Raw genomic sequence first — 27,007 nt, forward strand, 5'->3', positions numbered from 1 at the left:
CATGGTGGTGGCTGCACACGTGCAAGGCCACTCACCTGCCTCAGAACAAAGCTGACACGGATGTCCCAGCACTAACTTTTCAAATCCTTGTAGTCATCACAGCGTTTATCTTGCCATTTCTTCCACCATCTCACTGAAAACATCCCTCGTATCAAAACAAGACGACACTTCCAAGACTGGAGTTTGGCAATCGCAGGCACATACATTTTAAAACCCCATTAGCTCATCCCAAGTTCACTTTTAGCCATTGATTCAAAGCATCAGAAAAAAATACAAGCAGGTAATTGTCAGCATATTTGCTTGTTTCTAAGTGCTAGAGCGCCACAGACCATCAGAGACTACACTACACCACAATTAAAGCATCAACAAGCCAACCAATCACCTTTCATGAGTTGCTTTTATAGTCTGCCACAGTGTTTTAAATCTAATGAAGACTAGAAGAACCGCAGTCAACTGCTCCCTGCTCTTGCTGCATGGTCACTGAAATAGTTACACATGGGCACTTGGTCCCAGTGCTGGAAAGTGTCAGCCTGGAGAAGGCCAGGGTGGAATTCTGAGAAAAGGACTTGTCTTCCATGGCCCTGGCACTGCCAGCACCGATGGGAGCCGAAATGCAAGGTCAGAAATGAGGCTCTAGCCAGGGTCCTCTCTCCAGAGATCTCCATGGCAGCAAAGGCTTGGCCTAACAATTACATGTTCCCCCATTAAGCTATGAAGTATTTCCCAAAACCAAGTTCAAATTTAACTGAAGATTAACATCAGACAACATCAAAGAAGTAGTAGAAGGCACAAAAATTAAGCCTGCATTGAAAGGAAAGCACTCTTGTATGGTATCAGCAGTATTGCACGTCATTCTTGTACAATTAGTAAAACAGAACTCAGGTTTTGAACCAAAATGCTCTAGCTGGAATCCACAAGCCCAAAGGTGGCAGAAGCTATCAACTGATAATCAACATCCGCTAGCAAAAAATCTGTTCACCGAGGCTTTCCACACAAAAACTGTGACCATGACTTTAGGTGCCTCACTTTGAAAAGGAAGGGGGTGGAGAGCTCTTGTTTTTAATAAAATGAAGACTAGATGCTTTTGAAGCCTGCTTCCCCATAGTCCTATAGTTTGCTTTGAAAAATTAACCTTTCATGTTACCTTTGTTCAGAGAGAGCTAATCCAGTATGTAACTAACGTATGTAACTATTCTCTGGGTTTCTCAGGAGGGGTGTGGTAGTCCGGACTTTCACAAGCATGACTGGACAGCACATCATTTTAAGAAGGTTGCAAAATACGATGCAAAATTCTGCAAGAAAATCAAGAAAGGTGCACATAGTCACAGACATTAATGAGAAAGTGTTTGCTGTTAAATTTCTCACCTTGACCCTCTCGACAGAGGTGTTTACAATTAAAATCTTCATAAAACCTGAAGAGACTGTACAAACACAAATCTGTCACACCATTTCTTCTTGCAACTTCATTATAGCAGCCACTGAGATAACAACGTAATGTCCATTTTATGCAGTTCAACTCCAAACACAAGCCAAACATGCATCACTGATGCAAATAGTTTGTTAATCCTGATTAACCACTCATTGCTAGACAGCAAAATGGGGGCTAACCATTACATGGAAGACACCCCAATTTAGTAGAGAAGACAGGGTCTCAATCCCATACCTACAAAATAATTTACACTTATGCATATGTAATACACACAAGACTACAAAAGCATGCAGAAGAGAGCTATGCACTCAGTAATGACAAAGGAAATTGCAACATTCATGAATCTATAAAGTAAGGTGTGCAATCAGATTTTCCAAGGTATTTACCCACCCTAAAAGGTGTCAGTAGGTGCCTAATGAACTTGGAAAAAAAGTGGATGCAAAGTCTCACTACCTAACTTCCAGTAAAACTTTCAAAATTGTTTTGAAATGAAATCAAAGCAGTTTGTATGTAGACAAATTCTAGAAAATGCGTTCATTCCCCAGGGTAAGTATCACAATTCCTTTGAATATGCACTGCGCACGGCACCATTACAACACTTCATAGATGAGCTTGAAAGAGCAAAAAATCCAAAAAACAACAAAAGCCACCCCAAAATTCAACATTTTCCACATTCATACAATTTATTACAAAACTTCAATGAAAATTAGTGTTATGGTATATAAAAAAATCGAGTACATGCCATCGCTCAGCTGACAGATAAAAATGCCTGTGACAGAAATCCTTGCAATCAATACTTGAGACCTGAAGACAAATCTTCAGAGGCATCCGCAGAAGTTGTTGGCATATGTAGTGTTTAAGGTATGTTAAGGCACGATGATTTAGAAAAGTCAGCTTCTTTGCATCACTGGTGAATCATCAGTGTTTTGCACATTTTCTCATACATCACACAAATATAAGTCACCAGAGATGAAGCTTCAAAAGTAACCAAAGCACAGAGGAAGTTATGCCAAACTGATATGATACACGACTTCGAATGGCAAGTGAAAGTTATGATACTGTGCAAACACACATACATTTAACTGTAAACAGGCCACAAACTTTTAGTATCAATCACAAAACTGTTCAGAATAACCTAGCAGGTACACGATTAACTCCTTAAACCCATCACAATGACTAGTCCAAACAGTGTACTCTATCAGTTTCCGTATAAAAAGGTATAGGAAGGATAATAAAACCACGTTTATAAGTATGAAGACAGTGTTACCAAAAGAATCAAAAAAGATACACTATAACTTGATTAACATAGATATATAAACCAAGCCATTTTACAACACAATCTTCAGACTTTGTGTTTGTTTTAATGCAGGTCTTGATCTGCGGCATCCAGCTTTTTGCATGTGAACGTTACCATTCGGTCAAAGAAAACAGAGCACCCATCCACTTAGAGAACCGTATACTGCTGCGAACAAAAGTGGAAAACAAAGCATTAGAAAGGACAAACTCTCAGCACTGTCAGAGCATCGAGGGCAGTCTGAGCCCCTCTGAGCAAAGCAGCATAATCCAAGGAACAGGGCATTTCAGTTACTGCATCACAGGGACCTGCACTAGAACTAGATCAGCTGAGTCAGATGCAGTTTGGCTCAAAATATTTATCACAAGTGTCTAATAACAGCACATAAATGAGAATTTATTTTTAGTTACATACTTTAAGCACACATTGCCCTCTCCTCCATCTGCAAGAATACAAAACTGCATTACGGCTCATCTCAACAGTAACGCACACAAGACTCCAACCTCAGCCTGTTACGTGAAACATTCCTTCTGCTGAGGAAAACAAAACTGACTGACTACAACAGGGCTAAAGTAAGCAACAAGTCTGATGTTGTGCACAAACACTTATGACACAGTTTACATAAAACAGGAAAGCAAATAGGTTTTTCCAAGCATTCCTACAGCTGAAAGAAGAGATACCAGTCTGTAATTTCAAAAACAACTATGAGGTTTGGATGTCCCTACAGCTACTTGCCAATCAAAAAGGCTGCTACAAAGGAAGTAGTATTCCAGCTTTCCCTGAAAATTGGGCCCTGCTTAAGCTCAGTCAGATTTGGAACTCTGGATGTACCCCAAATTCTCCAGTCCCAAAAATACTCATTCCTAACCGGGAAAATTAGCTTAATCTAAATGTTCATCTAGATGGAAAAAAGAAAATATTCTGGAGAACACTGTGTGTCAACTTGCTTGTACAGTGCAACACTCATCCAGACTACAGTTGTGATAAGGAGCAAGGAAAGCTGACAACAGGGTCCTTTGCTATTTGCCATTCTCACAGTGAGAATTCCATTCAACACAATTACTAACATTTTAAGGAGGTCACCACTTCCCATAACAACCAGAACCAACAAGACAGCATTAAGGCTTTAAAGCCAGAGTCCATACATTGCTAACTGAATTCAATATTCAAATTCAAAATTAACTTGTTGTGCTACAGTGCTACTTCAAGTATGGAAAAGGATCTAAATTTCTGCCACTGCCTGCCTAACTCTAATCTGTTACAGAAGATACTTCAAGGAGAAACTGTAACTGATGTTTCAGACTCACAAAAAGACTGGAATTTCCAATAAACATGAAAGCTCGGGTAATAAGCACAGCTGTGCACTGTGTTACCAGCATAGCAACACAATATCCGCATTTCGTATGTTCATAGAACATACTTGGACAAAGTATGTTTGTGCATTTTCAGCATTTCAAATTCATTTCACTGCTCGCTCTTCCTAATCTCCTTTTGAGACAATATTTTATGATATAATAGGTTTATACCATTCTTTACAAATTTGATCTCCAGTTTTATTAGACTAACCTTACAGTCCCCCTACTCCTTTCACCAATACATGGCTTTAACAAATGCATCCATCTGCAATGTGAATTCATACCATGATTTAAGAAAGATGATACTTCTCCAGTGTGCCATTAAAATGACATTTTCTCTGTAAGTAGTACTACAAATGCCTGCACCCTGACGCATGTAGTCAGACAGCTCAGAATCCTACATTTGTAAAGGTTTTGAACGCCTTGCATTTGTCTCCCCGTCAGCTACTTCTAAGAACAATTCCACTACAATGCAGGGCAATTCAACATCTCTCCACGTGCACTTCCAAATTCCCAATGAGAGAAATTTGCTTTATAAGCGGTTACATTTTCTCACTGACCTAAATTACTATTCTTCAAATAGCACCCATTTATGTTGTAGCTATAGCCCTTTGAGTGCCCAATCATTAGCAAGAACTTTAAGAAATGGCATCTTTCCTAAAGAAATAAGAGTACTGGATGACACCAATGTCCTGTTGATAGCTACTTTTGACTCATTTTGTCACTCATTTCTAATTTTGGGTTTCTGGTATTTCAGTCCTCCTCTGTTGACTTGGCTGCTTCAGGTTTGCTCCCTTTCCTTTTGCTAGTTTCTAGTTAACACCTTACACTTCCCTGTAGCAAACGTCATCACCCAAGTGTATACCAAATTACAAAACTGGCCTTTGAACCTGCCTCCCAATGCTTATCACTTCATATGCTAATAGGGTTGATATGCACTGACTCACATATACCAGGTTCCAAGCTCCAGAACTGTAATAAATGTTCTTCTGAACGTGTTTATTCAGCAAAAGGTGGCCTGAAGCATTTTCAGGTCCCCTGTGATACCATGTCAGGCTTTGGCATGTCAGGGCCTGGTAGGTCTGTGCACTCCACTGCTCAAGCTCACTAATGCCTGAGAAATTCTGGCAGCAGGCACCTCCCCTTACCCCCTGCATCCCACGGATCCAAGAGGTGTATTGGAGCAGTGTGTCAGGGAGATACAGGAAGAGGTGGGATATGTCAGTTATACAATTGCTGGGTAATTAAGCCTCTCAGGCACAGAGTGCAAGGTGCCACTGCATGTATTCACAAGAATTGAGAGTGCCACTGTAGACTTCATCCTTCCCAAGACACCGACAGATTAGCGAAAAGCAAATAAACATATTTTCACTCATCCCTGACATTTCCCCACAGAACATTATTTCTGCAGTGACCCATTAAGAATTTTGTATCCTCCTTGTTTTATATTCTCTGGGATCACTTGGCAAAAACTGAACCACTGTTCTGCATTAATCCATTTACTGCCAAAATTTATTGGGATACAGTTAGGGCAATTATGTGAAAATATCAGAAAGACTTGCCATTGGGTGTTTCAATCTTTTTCATTTTATGTTCTGCAAACATCATGCAATTCCTTGGAAACCTTTTAAGTCTGCAAAGTAGAGGGTGTTTTGGGCTTTGGGAGGTGGGGGGCTCATTTTGCTCTCCTTTCCTCTGTAAGCATACCAGTTCTGGAAACTGGTCTCAATGGGAACGTGCTTTTCAAGATGCATAAACCCAACAACATTAGAAATTATACACTGCTATTTCTAGAGGAGAATTTCCCTTACAGAAAGAGGTCCTGAAACTCCTGGAAACTTTGCATACAGAAAATGCAGACAGACAAAAATCCAAGCAAGATTCTTTAAGAGCCAGAAGACGGACAATATTTAGGTACAGGAGATTTACAGACCTGAATGATACTTCAGACTTGCCTATCATATTAATGACATTTTTTTCTGTACAACGCTTTGAAGATGACAACTTTAACAACGCGCTACCTTTTTCCTATTGGGAAGGGCTGTACAACTTGTTTTCTATCAAAGGCCACAGACAGAAATGCTGTGGAACAGGCCAAGGTCACAATCCATGTATATCATCGTCTTCTATTATGTTCTACTTACAATCCAGGAACACGACTGTTTCACCAACTGAGAGGAGTACGGACTAACAGGGAGATGCAAGGTATTATTTTTAGATGAACAAACTCAAATGAAAGCATTATTGTTCTATACATCCAAGATTAAAAGCCATACCATGACTCACCTGGTCTACCTAGCTGTCTGCACTTTATACACAAGGGCAGGTGGGCACCAGCTACAAGGTGGCTCTTGAGGGCTCTGCTAAGATCTTTCTATACAAGTTAACTTAAAGGTCCTATAGAGCTGCACAAGTTCAGCACTTCAGTTGTACAGCAGCAGAGGAAAACCAACAATTTCTATCAGAAGTCTGCTCTCTAAGGGAAATGAAATCTTGTGCTAGCCCATCAAAGCAGTTGCTGAACTCCTCCATGGTTAGAAGAGCTGAAAAGAGCTGGAGAACGATGGCGCTCTTCTAGTCTAGTTTCCAGACAGAAAAACATCCACTGGCAGTGCCAGGCAGTTGTTCCAAATACTACAAATTCGCCCAAGCTTCACATTCTCTAGGCTCACAATTTCAGCTGCCAAAAACTACAACATGATCTTCACTTCCTCAAATGACATTTCTCATTAGATCAATTCAGCATTCAGCAGCATCGTTTTAGAAGGCTGGTTGCTATGACAATGCTTTGTGTTGTTCTGTTAAATGATGTCAATTCATTGACAGAACTAGCTGTTTGGTGCCTTTAGATCTTATCAAGAATCAGAACAGTGTTTGTGAGCTCAGGAGGCTTTAAAATACTTGTGGAAATCATGAGCTATACTAAAAGAATTTTCAACATCCTACAGATATTTTAAGTGCAAGATGCTTGGGTTTATTTCTGAACACATTTCCCTAACCATAACTACATTTCCACATTTCCAGCTGGCTATATTTGTTTTCCATAGCCTGGCTTCTGTTACTGGTTTGTCCCAGTATGATCCTGAAGCTGGGTGGAAGACAGACAATCCAGATTTGTAAGAATAACAAGAGGAAAACAGATTGCAAAGAGATGCATTTTCAGAAACAGAGAAGGAAAGGGAAGAAACACCCATCAATAAACATTTCATTTGAAAAATAATTCCAGCTTTTCGTAATAATTGCTCATCTGAGATGGACAAGTTCAGAAACTAGTAAATGTGATGTTGGAATTACTGCAGGCTTATTTCAAAAGCATTTCATATTGGAGTATCTAAATTAAACTAAATCTGGTTTTGATTTTGGTAACTTATTCCACTCCTCCATCCTCTTCCAGTCCAATCATTCATTTCAACTGTCAAATACAAGAAGCCTTAAGACCCTACACTTTACAGCAGTCTTGCATTTTAGAAGAAAAAAAATCTGAAAAAAACCCAAAGCTTTTCTTGAAGTCTTTACCATGTTTCACATGGACTTTTAAGATTCATGTATCAAAAGTTAGGGTAAAAAAAATTGTTCCCACCTATTCCAAGAGTATTCTTTTGTCTAGCTGTGCTCTCACTGCCTGTTACAAACATCTCCACATACACTGGTGTTACACAAAAGCTACAAAATATTTAGAGGAAACAGAAGTGTAGGTCAACACATCTTCATTAGGTCTGGTCTCAAAAGCTCTTAACCACCACCATCTTGTAGATTAAATCTGTACTCACAGGCTTTTGCCAAAAACGGCAGTTGGCACACTGGTCACTACTGTTTCCAAAGTCATCTTCCTTTCCTACCTCTAGCCCAGCCTCCATCAGTGCTGCTCTTCATCGCCTTTCAGGTTTCTGCTTCTCCACAGCAAGAAATCTGTCCCTCCTCTTTGGAAACTCTGAGCATATTCCCTGCATACAATCTTTGCCTTTGTCGCTCCCTTTACACTTCTCTTACTTCAGCCTTGAAAGCAAAGGAAACCGCTTGATGTAAATTCTCTCTTTGCTCTTTCCATAAAACCTTTAAAGATGCCCCTGTTCAAAAGGGATCAGGCAAACCAGACCTTCTGGTCAACCCATCTCTGTAGCACTTTATGGTAATACAGACTTATCAGTCTTTTTGGCAAGAATTTGAGTTTAGCACTTCTTAATCATTATTCAATGCCAAACTCCTTCCAGAAAAACCCAAAGCATTCAGCAATCTTCTCCCCACCCTGAAACAAATCTGAAACCAGAAGTGGGTATTTCACATATTTGGATATTACCACATTTCATTACCCTATTGTTTATTTTCCAGCTTTTAATGACAGAATTTGCACCATACTTCTTTTTTCCCAAAGTATCTGAAAACATCCTTGTATCTTTATGTGCTTTATGAAGAGAAAAATATTTTAAACTACTTTTGAAGAAAATCAATACATACACATTTATTCAAAATAAAAAGAGTTAAACCATTATTTTTTACATAAATAATCTATAAAGTTATATATTCTTCTCAGCACAAAGATAACTAAGGGTACAAAAAAGCAATTGCAGGAGACACTGTGCTTTCAATAGTAGAGCTGATTTTTCAAAGTTCTTGTGAAACTAGAACCTGAGAGATGCTCAAGACAAGCTGTGATAGAACAAAAAGATTAACACTGAGTACATTTAAATTCGTTGGCAGTTTGGTTCTGTTAACTACTGTGTTAATTACATGTTTCCTAGTTTCTCTGGAAATAGCGAGTTCAATAAAATACAGCAAATAAATCTGATGGGAATGCTGGAGGTTGAAATCGTCATTACTTCTAAATGGCAAAGTCTGTAAACATGCATGAGAGAAACTTGCCTAAGGCTAAGTTCTAAGCAAGGATTCACTTCAACATGCTGACAGGATCATACAGTAACACTCTGGTTTAACAGGACTGTAATTGCAGTTCCCACTGTGCATATTAACCAACAAATTATGCTAAAAGTCTATCTATCTATCAATATCTCAGGGTAATAAAAAAGTTCAAAAGTCTCTCAGGAAAGAAATCAAACAATATGATTCCCATAGCAGCTGCAGAAAGGTAGCTTAGCAGATTCCAAAGAAACAGCAGGACCTCCACATAGAAAGATCTCATTCAAATCTTTCTCAAATTTGTTCACGTGCAGTATTTCAGACCAACCAACTTCAAGATTTAGTTCAAACTAAATCACAACATTATCATGTTAAATCTGCAAAGCTCTCTTGTTAAACACCTGTAGTGGTTCAAGATGTATTCCAGATTAGCAATGTAAAGTACCTACAAAATAACATTTCACTTGGATGCACATGAGCATGCTCAGAACTCTGTTTACTTATGTATCCATGGCTGCAAATTCAGCCTGGGACAAACCATGCTCCAATTCATTTTTATAAATACCAGTATTTATAAATCCAGTATTGCCAGAAGCTGTGAAACTCAGGAAATCTGATGCCATTACTAGCTAACCACTAGTGGGAATATTGTATCCTGTTAGCCCTCAGATACTGATTTCACAGCAAATCCAGTATATTCGGAGCTCTTTTTTCAGTTCCTAGATATTTGTACCATTTGCCATCCTACGCTTTGCAAGCTACAACTACAGACGAGCCTATTAGATGTAAAGTGGTTTTTTTCTTACCGAATATCAGTTTAAAAGATGTCATATGATTAAATGTGATTCATAAGTTGCACAAAGAATTGAGCTCCTTTGCAAAAACCAATAGTAATAATTTACACTACATAAGGTTTCTTGCATCAAACAGCCATTTTAACAAGTGGTCAGAGTTTGACCAACATGAATACAAAGTCACAATGAAAACTTGGGACCTCCAGTTCCAACTGAAGTATTTTATAGGCTGCAAAATTACGAGCTCTGGGGAAATAGGAGCTTTATGTCAAACACTGCTATCACATACACTGCATGGTCAGCCACAAAATTATCCTCACTGTTTAGATTTCCAAATCTGGGAAATATATACCTTAGTACAGAGGTTGGAAGACACGATATGAAGACTCCTCTATCTGCAAAACTTGGTATTGTGACAGTAAGAAACCTGAGCTTGAATTACTTTTTTCCCCGTAACTGCTTCACTTAGAGATCACAGTGCATATACCAGTAAAGCCATCAATGTCTGCTTAAGTAGGAATTCAGTGAATAAGTTTATTCCTAAGTAGACTTTTTTCTTCTTCTCCCCCCCCCCTTTTTTTTTTAAATGTAAACAGGAAGACTGAAGGTTCAAATAAAGGCAACAAAAAAATCTCCTTATTTTAGACTTGGAATGTTGGCAGCGGCCACAAGGTCATAAGGGATAATATAATCCATTTTATTCAAGCTTTACATTCCAGAAGACCAGGAATCACAACTGGAGTATTAAACTGAAGTATTAAGCAACAAGACTGCTCATATCCTTCTGGGGTTTATTTTTGCGTTTAAAAGAAAAATTATATCAGAAGAGATGTATTCTGAAGAAAACATGTTTGCTACAACAATTTTTTCTTCACTCACTCTGATCCCACCCAATATATCATATATATTGTGAAGGAAGTCTGTATTCAGTACACATAACCAGTTTGTCTAAAATTTTGTTTGGTTCTTTGAAAAAACTGCTATAAATCCAGCAGCCTTCGCACCCAAAATACCCTAACTTTTTTTATATATAGTCAAATTAATTTTCAGAGTGGCTTGTGCTAACAGAAACAAAGCCAGATGATCCAAAAATAAGGCACTGAAGATAAGCATTTACAGGTCTTAAAAACAGCTGGAAAGGTAACATCTGTATATATCTTTTTTTCTAGTCTACCCACAACATCTCTCATTTTTTTCTGTAAGTACTGTAAAAACAAGTCCAAAGTGCAAAATAAACAATAATCATGAAAAGTCTTATGTAAGAGGAGTAAACAAGTAGAAAAGTAATACCTGATGCATCTAGATGTTAAGCATCTTAATCATCACCAGGTTTCATCCTCATTTGGGCTTGCATCTGTGCAATCATCTCCTGCATGCGACGCAGCTGTAAGAGAAAAACACCCACATTCAAAAAAGAATTTCATGAGGCATCCAAAATCCAAGAAACTGTAAATCTTTATCCTCCATGGCAAAATGCAGATTCTATTTGCCTCTTTATAAATTGGAAATGTTTGATTAATTCACATAATTGAATACTTCGGTTTTCCGATCTCAGATTTATTGCATTACATCTAACTTTCACAAAAGATTTGTAAGAACATTTATAATGAAAATTAAGCAATAAAATTAAACCTTTTGAAGCTAGCTATGTTTCAAGATTTGTGAATTAAATCTTCAATAAGGAAAATATGCCTTTTAGGGGTGTACAGATGCACTGCTTGAGTGACCTGAAGGAGCTTTGTTCTGATACAAGTGCTCAAAGATTAGTATCATGTATGAATATTCATCTTGCAGCTAACCAGAGAACTCTGCAAATTTTTAGCAACAGTAGAACATGCATACAGAATTAAAAAGTACTTCAAAAGCAAAAAAAACCCCAACAGTTTACAAAATTTGGAAAGACAGACTAAACATATTAAGCATCAATGTTTTTACATCTAAACATCAACTTTTCCTGGAAGTAATTGTTTTCTTAAGGCATTTTCTTACGACACTTAAAGTTACCTTCCATCTCATAAAAGGCCAGTTAAATGAAAGTAGGGGTTTGGGTTGGTCGGGGTTTTTTTGGGGGGGGAATGCATTATATATATAAATAGATGTTCCTAAGAAAGAATAACAAACACTTATACAGATTCTCAAAACGTATATGCAAATACCTCTAATTTGGTTTACAAATGACTAGGTATTTCCTTTCATATGCAGGTGGAAAAGCTCCACATACACAGTTGCAAGTGCCCAATCTTACAAAATCAGAAAGAAATAGGCTGCAATTTCCACATACATTGTATAAAATATGAGTCCATCTCAACTGGAGATCGTGTAATAATCTGAGGCTTGTATAGTATGTTTTCATTATTCTAAGAATAATTGTATCATTTGTAACATATCCAGCTTTTATCCCCCTTTTGGAAAAAGTAGTTAGATAATTGCTTTAATGTATTTTTGGGTGGGTTGTGGGGAGACAAGGGAGGGAGAAACTCAAACTCAAAAAACACTATGCTTAAACAATTCGATATTTTCATTCAGTCAACCACAGTAGCTATAGTGATACTAGTTACTCCATCAGATTCAACGCAAAAGAATCTGTGATAAATGTTTCACTACATGTTGACCTCTTAATTTTTTTAAAAAAAACAACTCCACAACATAAAGAAACATCACAAAAGAGGGGAAAAGTAATTGCAGATGCCCGTTACCACTTTTTCTTGCCTGGACTTAGATACAGGTTTAGGAAAGAGTAAGCAACTGTAAAATAACTAAAGAGTAAAAAACCTGAGATTGCAGCATAGCCAGCATAACAGCTTGCCTAAAAGTAGCTGCCTTATATACTGGTACTTATCCTCTTGCTGCAGCAGCGCAGGGATCAGTGGGGGCTAGTTCAGGTTCCTGTGACTGTAGCATAGATGCACTCCAACAAAGGGAGATTCACACAGGAACAACATGAGACACAGCTAAGTCTGTAATGATCATTATATACCCATCTACATCCTTCTGCTAAACATTTAAACCAAAAAGCTTCCAATTAAAAAGATGGCGTACGGCTGTAGGAAAAGTCTCAGAAATGAGAGCTGCATCGATTCCATGGTCCAAGAAAAGAGAAAAGTTTCAAAGATCAACTTGTAAAAATGTAAGACATTTGTAAAAATATAAGACCTGGTCTTTTGAACTGCCTCTCTGCAGATTTACCATCAGAACAGAACTAGCTTTTTTGGAAGCTTGCTTACTTGAGCTTTCCCAAGAGCACTCCAAGCTGAGCCATGAAACATTCCCAAAATAGAAACCATTCAGTAATCACAGGGGAAGATACTGCTGCACATGTATTATGGTGATTGCTCAAACACAGATTTCTGCTAATAGCCAACATCATATTTTAAGACTTAAATACAGCACTGAGTATTGCATTTTCTTAACCTTAATTGATAAAAATATGCCCACACCATGAAAGAAATCAGATACTGCATATGACTCAAATGTAAGGTAGGACAAGAGCACTAGGAAACCTACTCTAACATTAAGATTGTAAGATTTTCCTTTTCAATTTTCACGTGATGTTTTAGAAATCTACTGGTAAAGTGATCCACTAGCTCAATAATGGCAGGTTTCTGAAGCTATTTTACCATAATTTGGTAGAAAACTTTTGGGCACAAAGCCTGTTAAAAAATGACACATTGTTGTCACATATGGCCATTAGTAGGTAAGAAATCACTGGAGTTTTGTTTTCATAAGGGAAGTTGGCAAAAAAGGAAAAAAGGAAAAAAGGAAAAAAGAAAAAAAAATGTACTCAAGCACACCTATCTTTTTCACTGCACCCTGGGCTACATCAGCACTTTGGTTTGTTTTTTGTTGAGTACTTGATATGCACACAATCCAGAATGGCTGCTTTCTGCTGTAACACTATGTCTTCTCAAGAGCTCTAATCAAACTCACAACTATCAGCTTTGTAACAGTTTTCTTAGCAGACAACATATGAATAACAACAGACACACTAAAACCTGGCAGCATAACTACAGGGCTAAAGCCAGAGGTAATAAGTGAATTTTGGGAGAATGCACACAAATACCTTGGAGACGAAACGGTTTGCACAGTAGCAATCCTGACAGCTCAAGTGTAAAATTAAAAAATAAAATAAAAATCAAGCTGTATTGTACTCAACCTGCTAAACATGTCAGCCTCTTTCACAATTCTTCTTCAAGTAGAGAACAGGACCTAAGAACCATTCCTACACAGTACAATACAAGCTAAAAAACTCGTATGTGTTCACCTTACTAGACGTACCACATACACAGAAACAATCTTTGTTCTTAATAACAACGAATGTAAAAGACCACAAAGAAGACTGAAATTGATGTCATATCAATGTCTGTGTTCCCTTCGCTGTTGGGGATTGCAAGAATGAAGGGCACACAATGACTTTGATCTGGCTCGGCAGCAAACCCTCTCACTTGTAAGAGCAGCAATAATATGTTCTACAGGGAGATGGCATTTATCCCCTAAAGAAAGGATCTACAGCATGACAGCAGAGGGTCAATGCACATGATGAAAAAGAAAATACAAAACAGTGCTTGGAAATCTGTTAAAACAAATAGTTCCTGTTAATTCCCAGATAACAAAAGCCAAAAGAGTCAACGTAACCTTGGTATAAATTCTACCTAGCTTACTTATGTCAGGACTAAAATTTAGTTCAAACTATCATGTAACTACTAGGTAGTGACTACACATAACTACCATAGCAACACAGAAAGGAAACAGGTATTTAAGTGAGAGTTAAAGTTACAGACTTTAAAGTGAACTATACAGCTTCTTAATAGCTTCCATACCATTAACAGAACCCGCAGATACACAGCTCTGCTTCACCTACAAGATTTAATCTGTAGTATGCTTTGCCCAGAATACCAACAAGTGCTACTCCTGTCTGAACAAGGCGAGTGGCTTCTCAGTGACAACCCCACAGATATCACAGGAAAAGCAATGTTAAAAACATGAAGAATATCTACTGTGCACTGACACACTTCGCCTCCCCACGCCAGGTATGATTATTTCTACCCATGCCTTTACATAAGAAAGTTCAAAAGGGACAAGGCAGCAAGAACAGGGCAAGATGGACATTATAAATAGCAGAAGTCACTATGGTCACAGCCATCACAAAACATGGGCTGCAAGTAAGTATTGCTCCTTCAAAGAACAACTCAAAAGGGCAAAAGCAGCAATTACTCTTTAAAAAAAAAAAAAAAAAAAAAAAAAAAAAAAGTGTTCTTCATTCCAGCCTCTAAGGGATTCCCATTGCTAATTGCTTACTAAGGGTCTTCTCAGGATGTTCTCCCAGGACTAAGGCTGTATCACTTTGTGAAGGAAGGTTGAAGCATTCTGCCCCCCTGCACTGGGCAATAACATCCCACAAACAAATTAAACTTTAGAGCTGTTTTTATTTCCCTCAGGTCTGCAGGCCTTCGTCAGCAGTCATGCTGTCTCTCCACTTCAGTTTTCACCTTATCTTTTAAAATACTACTTAGGCAAATACCTGGAATACCAGGCAGTTACCTGCCCATGTTCATCACATCCTCACCTTCCCACAGGTCTGTCAGGCCCCAGCCTGGCAGCCCCGCCACTGCAGGCTGCCCCCCCCCCCCCCCCCCCCAACTCCCATACCAAACCAGGGTTCTGCATCTCATCTGCTAAAGGGTTAAACACATTCAAAAGCAGAAGGACAGAGAGAAGATTTCAACATTGCGCTTAATTCTACTATATTCAGCCTACTAATGACCAACTCCACTGAAGACAGGAGAGTTAAGGGATGTGCCTGAAGCCTCAGGGTAGCTCACTGGAAAAATCAGAGGAAGTTTGTTCCTTGCCGTCTTCATGTAATCACTGCCCTAACATTTTTCTGGAAGTATTGCCTCTCAAAACTTTGAAAGCTTTTTATTATGAGATACTTTCAGAGTAGGAAGAATATGGCGCAACACTACAACCTAAGTTTGTGCCCATCCACACTACAAAACCAAAATAATTTGAACTGCAGCATATTTACAGTAAAGAACATTGATACCTTTATTCTTATTTTCACTTTTCAGCTCAAAAAACCAGGTCATCACTTGCAAATGATCAAAAATCACTACCAGACTGAGCAATACATCCAAAATGACAGATTAGCAATTCCAAATTGCTGAACTGGGGACCACATCCTTTGGCATAATAAAAGATCATTTAACAAAAGTGATGCTGTGATAAAGATGATCCTGGCACTAGCCCAAACATTCATTCCTTCCAAGGTTATATAAACCTCACAAAACTGTAAATAGAACTTCAAGCACCGTTACTGATGGGAATGCAAAACAGGAGGGGAAATGGGTATTTGTTTTCTCTGCAAAGGCTATGGAATGCAAGCCCATTTCCTCTGTGCCTCTTTCCTCCTCAGATTTTTCCCAGTCTGAACCTTAGGGATGATACAGAGATGAAGGGACTTCATACCAGCTTATCTACAGAAGATTCAGCAAAGCCTCTTGATCTCTTTGGGACAATAGAACGCAGAAGTTAAAAATCTATTTGTTTTTTCAAGTTCTAACCTAATCCTCTGCAACTTCAGCAGCAGTTATCCAGAGATATTAGTCCCAGAGGAAACTCAGAGACTGCCCTCCAAGAAATTAAAGACTTCATCCCTTTAGCCATGTTATATAAAAATTACATACATATGTATTTATAAATACTATATATACATTCACACAGAGTGGTCAGAATAGACCAGTATATAATAATGTCCCTGTCATATCAACAGTTTCCACGGAAAATGGTTATAAGAGATTTTTCTTTCAGACGTAAGCCTTAAGAAATAGTTCTATAAGGATACCCAAGTTTCTACTTAACGATTAGACATATACAACTTATACAGTACAAATAACGGGAGAAAGAGTTATGACTTCAATTCTCTAAGATTACTGCCTGAATCTTGGAAGCATTAAAAAAAAAAAAAGTAGTAAAAACCCACAAAACTTTTTCAAAAAATGCTCTTGACATTTTCAAAACATCTAGTATTCCTGACTATCAGATGATGGTCTACTATTGTTTTGCACACACATCAGTAAATGGTACAGAACGCTTGTGGAAGTTCTGCTCTCATAAGTGCCTGGCCATCAAGTACACTTAAATTGCTGAAATGAAGTTATACAGTGACAAAGATGCAGCTCATTTAATCTCCAGTAATTCACATTATTGACTACTAGTTATGGTGCTAATAGGCTGCTGCTGCATTTCCTTTTAGGAAAATTTTTTGCTATTTATGTCAAAATGCCAGGGTTAGCCAGTAGCTCACCAGGGTTAGCTATTTTTAAGTATAGATGTTATAAAAGAAAAAGGAAATGCACAGACTAAATAACAATATTTCAAGAATTACCATGTATGGGAGTTTGAATCTTTCACCTCAGAAACACACAAAACTGCTTGCAGTTTTTTATTTCTTACTCCAAATTATTGCATATATGCATTGATCTTAAATCATGCCTTCCTGCATTTATGGACTTGAATCCAAGCTGAATTGAATAAAAAAAAGGATAAACAGAAAAAACACTATCTTCCAATCTGCAGCAAGTCTTAAGTTTTCACAATGTAAGCAGTCATAAGCATTGGCAGTGTACTACTTGAATTCAAATACTAGGCTAAAAATCTCTGGATCTTTAGAACTTTAGTATAAAAAAGTTAAATCGAAAGGTCTAGTAATAGCTTGGAACCAGAGTAAGAAGTCAGGTTGAAAACTCCAAATTCATAAATTTACTGGTATAACAGAAATAAAAATTTTGCTGTACGTCAAGATTAAGATGAAAAAACATACACATTAATTATATCATGGGATTTTTAGAACTCAGCCACCTTTTTCTACGCCATAGACACCAGACATAAGGAGAAATTTACTGGTAACATGTTTGTAGTAAGCCATGCACATCTGAAATGACATCAGACCACCAGTCTACCCCAAGGTACTATGTTTAAAGCAGCGTATGTAGCTGACAAACATAAATCGATTTCAATACTTTAAAAATAGCAACTATCCTTATGGAAAATCAACATACAAACTGGAAGTGATAAATACCCTGCCTACAACCAAGAGTCCACATGCTACCTACCATCCACAGTATGCAAGTGACTATATAAACAAACCACTTCGTATGGGCAACGTGCATGTTTGGATTAGGGCTGTTTTTTACAATTCCAGCCTTACACTGGTAGGCAGTAGTTGATGTAGAATACTGAAATAGGAACATAGCATGTTATATTAAAGAATAACAGTTTTAGAAGCTCCCTCTTACCTCAGCCTCTTTCTGCTGGAGGATTCTATCCTTGTCTACCACTTCTTCTTCAACAGGCCTATTGAACAAAACACATTGATGATATAAGTTACAGAAGTAAAAATCTCCAAGAACACGTTCAAGGCTCCTATTTCAGCTAACACAACAACAAAAAAAAGTCTACATGCTTCCACACGGGAAATTAGGACATTCTTAAACCCATGCTTCCCTTTTGTAAAACACCATCTTGACCTCATAGACTCCTGTTATTCACTCCCCATTTCTTAAGATTTGATTTCTTTGCTGCTATGGGGATTTTTTGCCATTTACTCTAACCAAGGTATTTCCTCTACTATCTATCCACAGTACAAAAATCAACCATTAAAAGGCTGCATAGGTTATTTTCTGTCTTCTTTAAGACCAAAATGCTTGGCTGAATACTTAAAGAACAAGTAAAGTTGGGGACGAGGATAAGTTGCTATCAAAAAAAGATGCAGCACAGGTAGACAGATTTTTTGCATTAAGTTGTCAAGGACAGAAACCTTACCAAGGAAAAAAAATCCAACCACCACAGAACATACACATTACCAAAAAAGATTGTTTGCTCTAAACTTCCCTCTCTATGTATCTATGAAGGAGCAAGACAACAGCCACCACAGCAGTCCTGCAAGAACTGGAAAAGCAACACCCTACCTAATCAGATGGGCTGGGTTCTATTTAAATGTGCCCACTACAGTTTATTTTTTCCAAGGAGACATCACAAAATAAAAACCTGTCCTTCTTGCAGCCCACTACTTCTTTATGCACATTCCAATTAAAAGCATAGAGAAGAGGGAATGGATGCAAAATCAAGAACAGCTGTTTGTAAGCACAGCACTTCACTAGATATTACTGCTCTTCAAGAAGAGCATTTAACACAAATTTCAGTAACTCCATAGACTAAATATCATGAGAAATAATTAGTTACAGGTGGGATTAGTTAGGAGGAGGAGCAAGTCCAATGTCACAGTGGAGAAAGAAGAGACTGACAAGCAGCAGAGCCCAAAGGCGCACATGTACTTACTTGCCAGTTCGTTTTAGCCTCTCTGAACGGAAGTTCTCATAGTGCAAGTCTTGCGTCACCTCCTGCAGGTCCTGCATGTGCGTTCTAGAACATGCAAAGGGCTATTGAAGAACACTTTGCTCTTCTTGTCAAAGGGAAGAAAAACACTCTTATCTTATATTTTTGTTTATATAATGGATGTATTTAATGAAAAAGTAACCCTTACAGCCCAAGCCTGCCATAAAGCTAGTCAGAGCTCTGCTTTCATGTTTATTGGTCTTCCCTTAATTCATATTTAAGGGCCCTCCCACAAAGATTCTTCAGAGACCTGAAATACACTGTCATCCTCTTGTTCACTAATTGCTTGCTAGGAGTTGTTTATACCAGTCTTGGCAGCGTTAAGAACCTTGCAAAGACGGTTATTCAGAAAGATACTTTAATTCCTGAAGTATTTTTTGTCTTTTAAGTGCTATTAAGTATAATTTGTAACTGAGAACTAGGTGGAGCTCCTTGGCTCACGTAACAGCTGACATAATTGCCCAACAATTTCCAACTGTCAAAAAAAAAAAAAAGGGGGGGGGGGGGCGGGGGAGGAGGGTGGACAAAAATGCTTGGTACCAGTGACCAGCAGAGGGCAATCCCTGCCCAGTATAGACTGAAATCAGAAACACACCAATAGCATTACCGACAGCATTCAGTTCCCCAACAATCACACAATGTCATCAGAAAAACCACTTACAGAAGGGCAGGGTCTCATATTTAACATAGGATTTCCTATACTGCCAGAAAATTGAGTTTTGCCTTTAGAATACTACCCAAAGTGATTGATGAAACTGAAAAGTAGTTTGAATCTCTCTGCCCCACCCACTGCACTATAAGAAAACTTTAATTTATATGTAAAGCCATCAAATTAGTTCACATAAGGCATAAAACTGATCACACATCTGGCAATGTAAAATACAGAAAATAATTTTTGAAGTCAGATCGGAGGATTACAGTAGCAAAACAAGCTGCAGGGGGCTAAAAAGACACTCCACACTGCCATCAGAGCTACTTTTGAATTAAGGAGTTCATGTTCTTATAACTCTCTACTCATTGTGAAAGTTACATCATCATTATCAGGAGATGGGATAATTTTACCATTACTCACACCAGCATTGTGCGCAGTTTAAGGAAATCATTGTGCTCTGGATTTTCAACTTCAACAACTCCCCAGGGATACAGACGGCCTCTGATTTTTTTCCCTTTCACCTCAATAAGTTGATTGGATCCGATAACAGCAAAGGGAATGCTAGCCTAGTTGAGACAGAGCAAAACAAGTTACTGTTTTGACTGGGTCCTTTTTTTGTGTTTTGTTATGTTTTTTCCTTTCAAAGAAAGTGCAAAGACTTTTAAGTAACAGACAGGAGAAAGGGGGAAAGAAATGCTGACAAAGCACTACTAAAATCCTTCCACATCAGAAACCCAACAAGTCCCTATTAACACCTGTAGTTTTGTTAGGATCTCTTTCTCCTAACAGAGGCACAAAAGGAAATGATGCTTTGCTTTAGGAACACTTGACTGTTGTTGAAGTACAGTTTGGGCATAATGTGTCATCTGACATAACATCATGCATGGAAAACAGCCAACAGAAGCATGCTTCAGATACAGATTGAAGTAGCTAAAGAGAGCATTTCAGCTCCATTCTCCAAGCACCTTTGCAAGTACCACAGCACAAAGAGGAAATTACTTCAGTAAAACCTTTATTATCTGTTCTAATGAGAGGAAAGTTGTTAATTAGTATAGCAACCATAACACACACACATTCTTTCTCTTTGCTTGCATGTTACATGGTTTGAGTCAGAAAACACACTGCAAATCACAGATCTTGGTGAAGAGCTGCTTACGTTTAACAGCGAAAAGAAAAGAAAGTCATGACACACTACATTTGGAATTCTGATGAAGCAGAGACTGGAATAAAAAGGATTATAATTCAGAGTCAACATCCAAAGAAAATTTGAATTTCCAACACACTATAAAGGAATAAAGTACCTTTAAGCAATACTGTAACCTTGAAGAGCTACTGAACCAAAATAATAAATTAGGAATGAAACTTGCCTTTAAAACTCTAGTTTGTTCTTTAAACTCCTCATCTTCATCAGAATCTGCATCAGGGAGCTGATAAATCCTAATGCCATGTTCAGAAATCTCATCCAGAACCTGAAATTTACAAAAAAGGGAGAACAACAAATTCTTATTTCATTGAAGAGGTATTAAGTTAAAAATATATACAATGGATTTACTAGTCTGTCACATCTAAAAAAATCAGAATGTTTTCCTGCTTTAAGCAGTTTGACAATGCTTAGAAAAAAAAAATTAGCAGAAACTGCCATGCTTTGAGTTTATGTACTAACAAACTAGTTTATGTCCTGCAAGACAATCTTACATTGCATTAATTTCATCCTACCTATGAAGAAAAAAACCCAGCATTTTTCATTTTTTCTTCATTCAACAGACTTGAACCTCAAGTCCATAAATATCCTGGAAAGAACAGTACAAGGTATAAAAACACTCGGCAAGTGACCTACATGTTTTGAGATCTAAGAAAGGAATACTAAGTGGGAAGTCAATCACACCCTTAAAATTAAGAAAGGAAGCCTACGCTAAACCTGGTTGTATTATATAGATTTTATTTTACTATTACAAAGAAAATTTATCTTAAAAACATTGCTGAGATTTGCTAACTACAGAGGTTCTCCTTTAAAGAGTTTACTAACAGGCATTTTAAAAAGCCAAAACATTTGCTAAGATTACCTCTGAATTAAACTGTTTGTAATCTATGATACCATCTGCAAAACCAGAAATGGCTAAACAGTAACAGCAGCTCACCTGCCTGTTCACCCAAAAAGAAACAGATTTACTGACTAAATGCATTTTGTGACATTCCTAATGTATGTTTCTTTCTGTAAGACCTTAACTAGCATATTTTTGTGCAGTGATACAGAAATAAAAGATTTAAAATAGGCATATGAAGATGCAATTAAGGCCTTCAGACAACACTTGGGGAACAAACAACAGAAGTAGAACACTATTTGCTACGAATCTTAGCTGCATAACTAATAAAATATTTGTAATACAATGTACTCCTGCACAGCACCTTTTGAAGACTAACACACATGCACCTGACTCAATGTCCAAAGTGCCAAATAACACAGGCACAAAGATTTTTTTAAAAGGCACAAAAGACAAACACATTTTTTGAAAACATAGCAAGTAAATAATTAAAAAAAAAACCAGAAGATTCACATGGAGCATAAAACAGAAGCAGACAAAAGTAAAGTGAAGTTAATGTGAAAAAAGTAAGTAAAAGCAATGAATTTGGCAGCAGGATTCATTAGTTACAGCATCAAAACCATGCAGCCCATATCAAAGTATATTTTTGTGTATTTGATATGTACAAAAATTTTAAAGGCAGTGCCTATTGCCTCTTGAATCAAAAAGACAAAAACTTCACTTAAAATGAAGAAAGTTATTCAAAATACACTATGAGAAAAAAACATCCATAAACAGTTTCCTTTACTGTCACTAATGCCTAAGATTAACATTAAAAATACTCTATCTGTATTCCTGTACACATTCTTTTCCTAATGAAATCACTGCGGGGGTAAGCAGCTAGCGTAAGTCCAGGACTCTGGCAGTTTCAAAAGGTGGTATAAATCAATCCTTTCTTCAAAACTGAAGAGAATGCTTCTACTGCCATACTATTAAAAATATTTAAGGCAGAAATCCCATCAAATGCACTGACAAGATTTTCTTTCACTAAAGGTAGTGGTATGGAAGCACAAAGAATGCCGAGATTTCACAATAACTCTTTTCAAAGGGGTCTTGGATGTCACAGCAGAAAAAAGGTTAGCTGTGCAAACTTCCTAGGTTAGTATTCCCTGACAAGTTGCAACTGTAACCCCACAACCAACACCTGAACCAAGCAGCAGGAGGATGTAATGAACTTTTAATAAGCAAAGTCTGGGCAAAATCAGTGAGGAGGGAGGAAGTTTGGGGTAATTATAAAAACATTCAGAGAAGCCCCTGTAAGGACTTGTGCTGTCATTACTACATAAACAACTGGACATATCTTGATAATACAAATACAACCGGACTTCAAATAGACGAGAGGTCTTAATGAGCCTTCTCATAGCATTGTTGGGTTCCTCAATCCTCTGTCATGACGGCAACCAATAGCTGTGGTATAAATAAAACTTGTCCAACCAGAGCTTGATTATTAAACAGCTGCTTAAAATAAAACAATCCTTCAGACCACTAGAAGAAGAATGACCATGTATGAACCACAACTACTCCCAAGAGGATGTTTTCCTGCCAGGTACATAAACATCCCCCGCACTCACACACGCGTGGGCCCACACTGAATAGAATATTATGAGCCCTCACCTACACAAAGAGCAATATTTTTAAAAGAAAAAAGAAATTTGGGAATAAGCGTTGCCAACAAGCAACAGTTATGTTCACACAACTACATTTAAATCAATGCACGTTGTTACCATTTTGCAACATGGAAGACAACTAAATTGTCACCAAATGATAACAGAAGATGCACAGCTGGGATAGGTGGGGCAGTGCAATGCCTTTAAGTAGCTGCCTAAAGCAAGAAAGCACATTTAACCTGGCTGAGATCTTAGAAGATAAAATGCAAGTGAAACAATAACGGGAAAGCCAACAACAAGGGGTGCTAGAATAATATATTACAGCTGTTAAACCTAGTGCTTTCCTGAAAGGAAAAAGAATTGCAATAAAAACAAACTGTATTTTATGGACCTAACAATGAAACAGCATTTTGCTGCTTCAAATCTGAATTTTATTGGCCTCAGAGGATTCTGTGTTCTTAAAGATTAGCCTTCCCATGGGAAATTTAAAAAAAATGTCAAAATATTAGTTCCCCTCTCATGAAGTCATTCTTTTGAGCAGGTTTCCTTAGCAGCCTTGCATGGCACAGCTTGTGAAACTGCCTTGCATTTCTTCCCACTCCAGAGTTTTAAAAAATAACTTTGAATTCCAGAAAGACTAAACAGGAATTACTCCAAGCTGGGTTTCCTTTGCAAGCACCACAAACTGATCTTGCTGCTTAGTCCAAAGCAGTGAAACAAAAACATTTTACTTTAGATTCATGGCCAAATGGCAGAAACATCTAAAAAAAAAATAAAAAATAAAAGACCTCAAGCTGCGTCAGCAAAGCAGGATTTTGATTCTTACTCTTGATTAGAGATTCTGTTAGCCAAGATGCTTTGAGTTAGAACAATATACAGTAGCTAGGACTTTCAAAGCTTTGGAACCACATTATACATTTGACTTGGTATAAACTCAGTTTGTAAAGTGACCTTTGCCAGCAGTACAAAAATAAAGACAACTTGATTACCTGTTTTCTAGCCACTCCCTCAGACTTCAGCATAAATGCCATTCATCTCATATTTAGCCAACGCATAAATGTGGTGTCCATATATCTAAGTCAAAACTGTTTTAGACTAGTTAGTCAAAAGTAACTTTGCTCAAACTAGAAAGAACTAGACATGGATTAGCACTGAATATGGTCAAGAGAGGCTGCCTTTAATCTGTTCAATCACAGGATATGTAAACAGGGATTCATCTCCCTCTTCCACAAGAAATGTACAGCATAAACTCTAGATCTAACATCACTTACAGAATTGTACTGAAAAATAATTCCAAATTCACACTGGGAAACACATTTACTTGTGCTACTGCCATGTTTCAGCTAAAATCCGGTGTTAGCGACACACAGAAGCAAGTGTCAAACAGCAGGTGCACTATGCTGTGCTTGACCTTAAGAGAAGCCACCAAGCAAAAGATAAAAGGAGCACAGATGAAAGTCCCAAAACAATTACAGCAAGTACTGAAATCTGGTAAGAGTCACATTCCTCTTCATTTCACCCAAGAACTGCTTTTGTGAAAGATGAGTGTAGCTAGAACTTCTTTTATATCAGTTTATTTTATGTATTTGAGCTGACAAAGCATAACATTCAGATTCCCAGTGAACTATATAATAAAATAATTAACATTCCACTTAAATGCCTGCTTCAAATCTTTCAACATCATTCTGCTACCAAACGCTGAACCAAAAAATAAGCACCTATGAAAACTGAGCCTGAAGTACACTGCTGAAAAATCAATTACAGTTTCTTTATAGAAAGTAGCAGCTCCACAAACAATATTACTACCAGATAAAAATCTTTAACCAATACAATATAGCCATAGAAAGAGAAGTGATAAAACCAGCATAAACAGCCACATCTCTGCTTTGTTACTTCCCTGTCAGTTCTTTTAATTTGCCGACTGAACCTGTCATGTCCTCATAGCATTTGTGGAGGAACAAAATAAAAGCTCAAAGAGGCTGGACAGAATTTCTCCCAGGAAGATCCATAAGTCTTTTTTAACTCAATGAATGACGTTTTTTTTTTTAACCCTTCTCCCTTTCACCTAGTTCATCATAAAGCTGGTCACTTGTATAAATACCTCTCCCCTCTTTCTGTGAATTTGTCTACGTTGCAGACAAGGTTCATACAGTCACAACTGTCCCCACTTTAAATGTCCTCAGCTACAGAAGATTTATTCAATTTATTGAGCAAGGTTTCTTATACCACTGAGCTTTATGCAAACACATTACCAGTGGCAGCAGTACCTCACCTTGCCAAACTGTAGTTGCTTACAAGCCTACAAAATCCACAATCACACCTTTGTGGCACTGGTCCACCCAAAAAGACCCCAAACAAATCCTCTGAATTTAGGTGGAGTTCAGCTAATGTGCTGTTTTTAACTTCAAACATTTTAACTACACTATTTTTCCAAGTTAAATAAAGCTGTACTCCCTCTCCAAAAAACCCAGAAAATACCCTCACACAAAAAAAGATCCAATAACCATTCTAAAGGACTACTGGAAGCCAGAGGAACACAATCAGATCATCTATCAAGCCCTCCATAAAAATAAAAAAGTGGCACTATAAAATTATATTAAGATATAACATAAGAGATTAAGATATAATCTTACCATGAAAAAAGTTTGCATACTCTGGTGCTAAGTATAGGCTGTATTTTAGAAGTACTAATTAACTCTATACTAAAGGAATAAGTTATTAAACTTGTAAAACTTCACAGGCTTTGTAACGTTCGAATATGTTAGACTTTACAAATGAATATACTGGGTTTGAGTCAATAGAACCTGAAAAAAGCTTGCCATCTCAATAAATTTTACTGAACACCTGTGAGCACAATACAATCTCACCACCTACCCATTCCTTTCTTTTAACAAGGTGCACAAAGTCATTCTGAATCAAAGACAAACTAGGAAAGCTAAAATTTTTACATTCACTCACCAGATTATTCTATGATGAGATTAAATGGAAATTAGATTTAAGGTGAAAGACTCATACAACCACAAATATGTACTTTATTCCAGCAGAACTCACTATAATGTCACATCTGGCAGAGGCTGGCCTGTCTTGGAAAGGTTTGGCCAAAAAAAAAAAAAAGTTCAAGACAGCAAGTAAATCTTCCAATACAAAAGCATTTATTTTAGTACCACTGTCTGGAAAGACTTTCTCCAATGCAATCCTGATTATGCCCTGATATTTCACATGAACAGATAACCTAGTAGGAAATACATATACAAGACAGCGTACATTTTTCCATAATAATGGAACTACAAAAAGCATCCTGCTAACATATTAGCCCAACTGTCCTGCCTCTATATTAGTGTTTTAGTTTGTATCATGGGCGCACTTACTAAGCAAGTTTGAGTCACCGTGACTTAACCACATTTTGCTACAAAACATTCAGCACAGCTAGAGTACACAAACCAAGTTTCTTTTGGATGAAACTAAACCTAAAAGATAACGCTCTCAGAACATACCTCACGCACTCACATTAGTGGGCATTCACTCCACCAGACTAAATGACAGCTAGT

The 27,007-nt window shown here is 37.6% G+C and overlaps 2 protein-coding genes across 3 annotated transcripts in view; both read right to left on the reverse strand.

The window, feature by feature from the left end:
* The window catches only part of SEPTIN5 (septin 5), a 49,508-nt gene extending 48,216 nt beyond the window's left edge, over positions 1 to 1,292 (reverse strand). The window contains exon 1 of the mRNA XM_055704087.1: positions 1,145 to 1,292. The gene's annotated coding sequence lies outside the window, so the exon portion shown is untranslated. The remainder of the gene's footprint in view (positions 1 to 1,144) is intronic.
* Positions 1,293 to 2,086: 794 nt separating this feature from the next.
* The window catches only part of LOC102047136 (septin-2), a 39,854-nt gene continuing 14,933 nt past the window's right edge, over positions 2,087 to 27,007 (reverse strand). The window contains exons 8-13 of one of the 2 annotated variants that reach the window (XM_055704114.1): positions 21,139 to 21,240; positions 20,192 to 20,337; positions 19,063 to 19,146; positions 18,021 to 18,078; positions 11,017 to 11,110; positions 2,087 to 2,888 (exon numbers count right to left, since the gene is read on the reverse strand). In XM_055704114.1, coding sequence (XP_055560089.1) covers positions 11,042 to 11,110; positions 18,021 to 18,078; positions 19,063 to 19,146; positions 20,192 to 20,337; positions 21,139 to 21,240 — 459 coding nt within the window. In that variant the 3' untranslated portion in view covers positions 2,087 to 2,888; positions 11,017 to 11,041. Of the gene's footprint in view, positions 2,892 to 11,016; positions 11,111 to 18,020; positions 18,079 to 19,062; positions 19,147 to 20,191; positions 20,338 to 21,138; positions 21,241 to 27,007 lie in introns of both variants that reach the window. The other variant, XM_055704105.1, reaches the window with a different exon arrangement.

This window comes from Falco cherrug, chromosome 1, assembly GCF_023634085.1.
Source record: "Falco cherrug isolate bFalChe1 chromosome 1, bFalChe1.pri, whole genome shotgun sequence".
Classification (NCBI taxonomy): Eukaryota; Metazoa; Chordata; class Aves; order Falconiformes; family Falconidae; genus Falco; species Falco cherrug.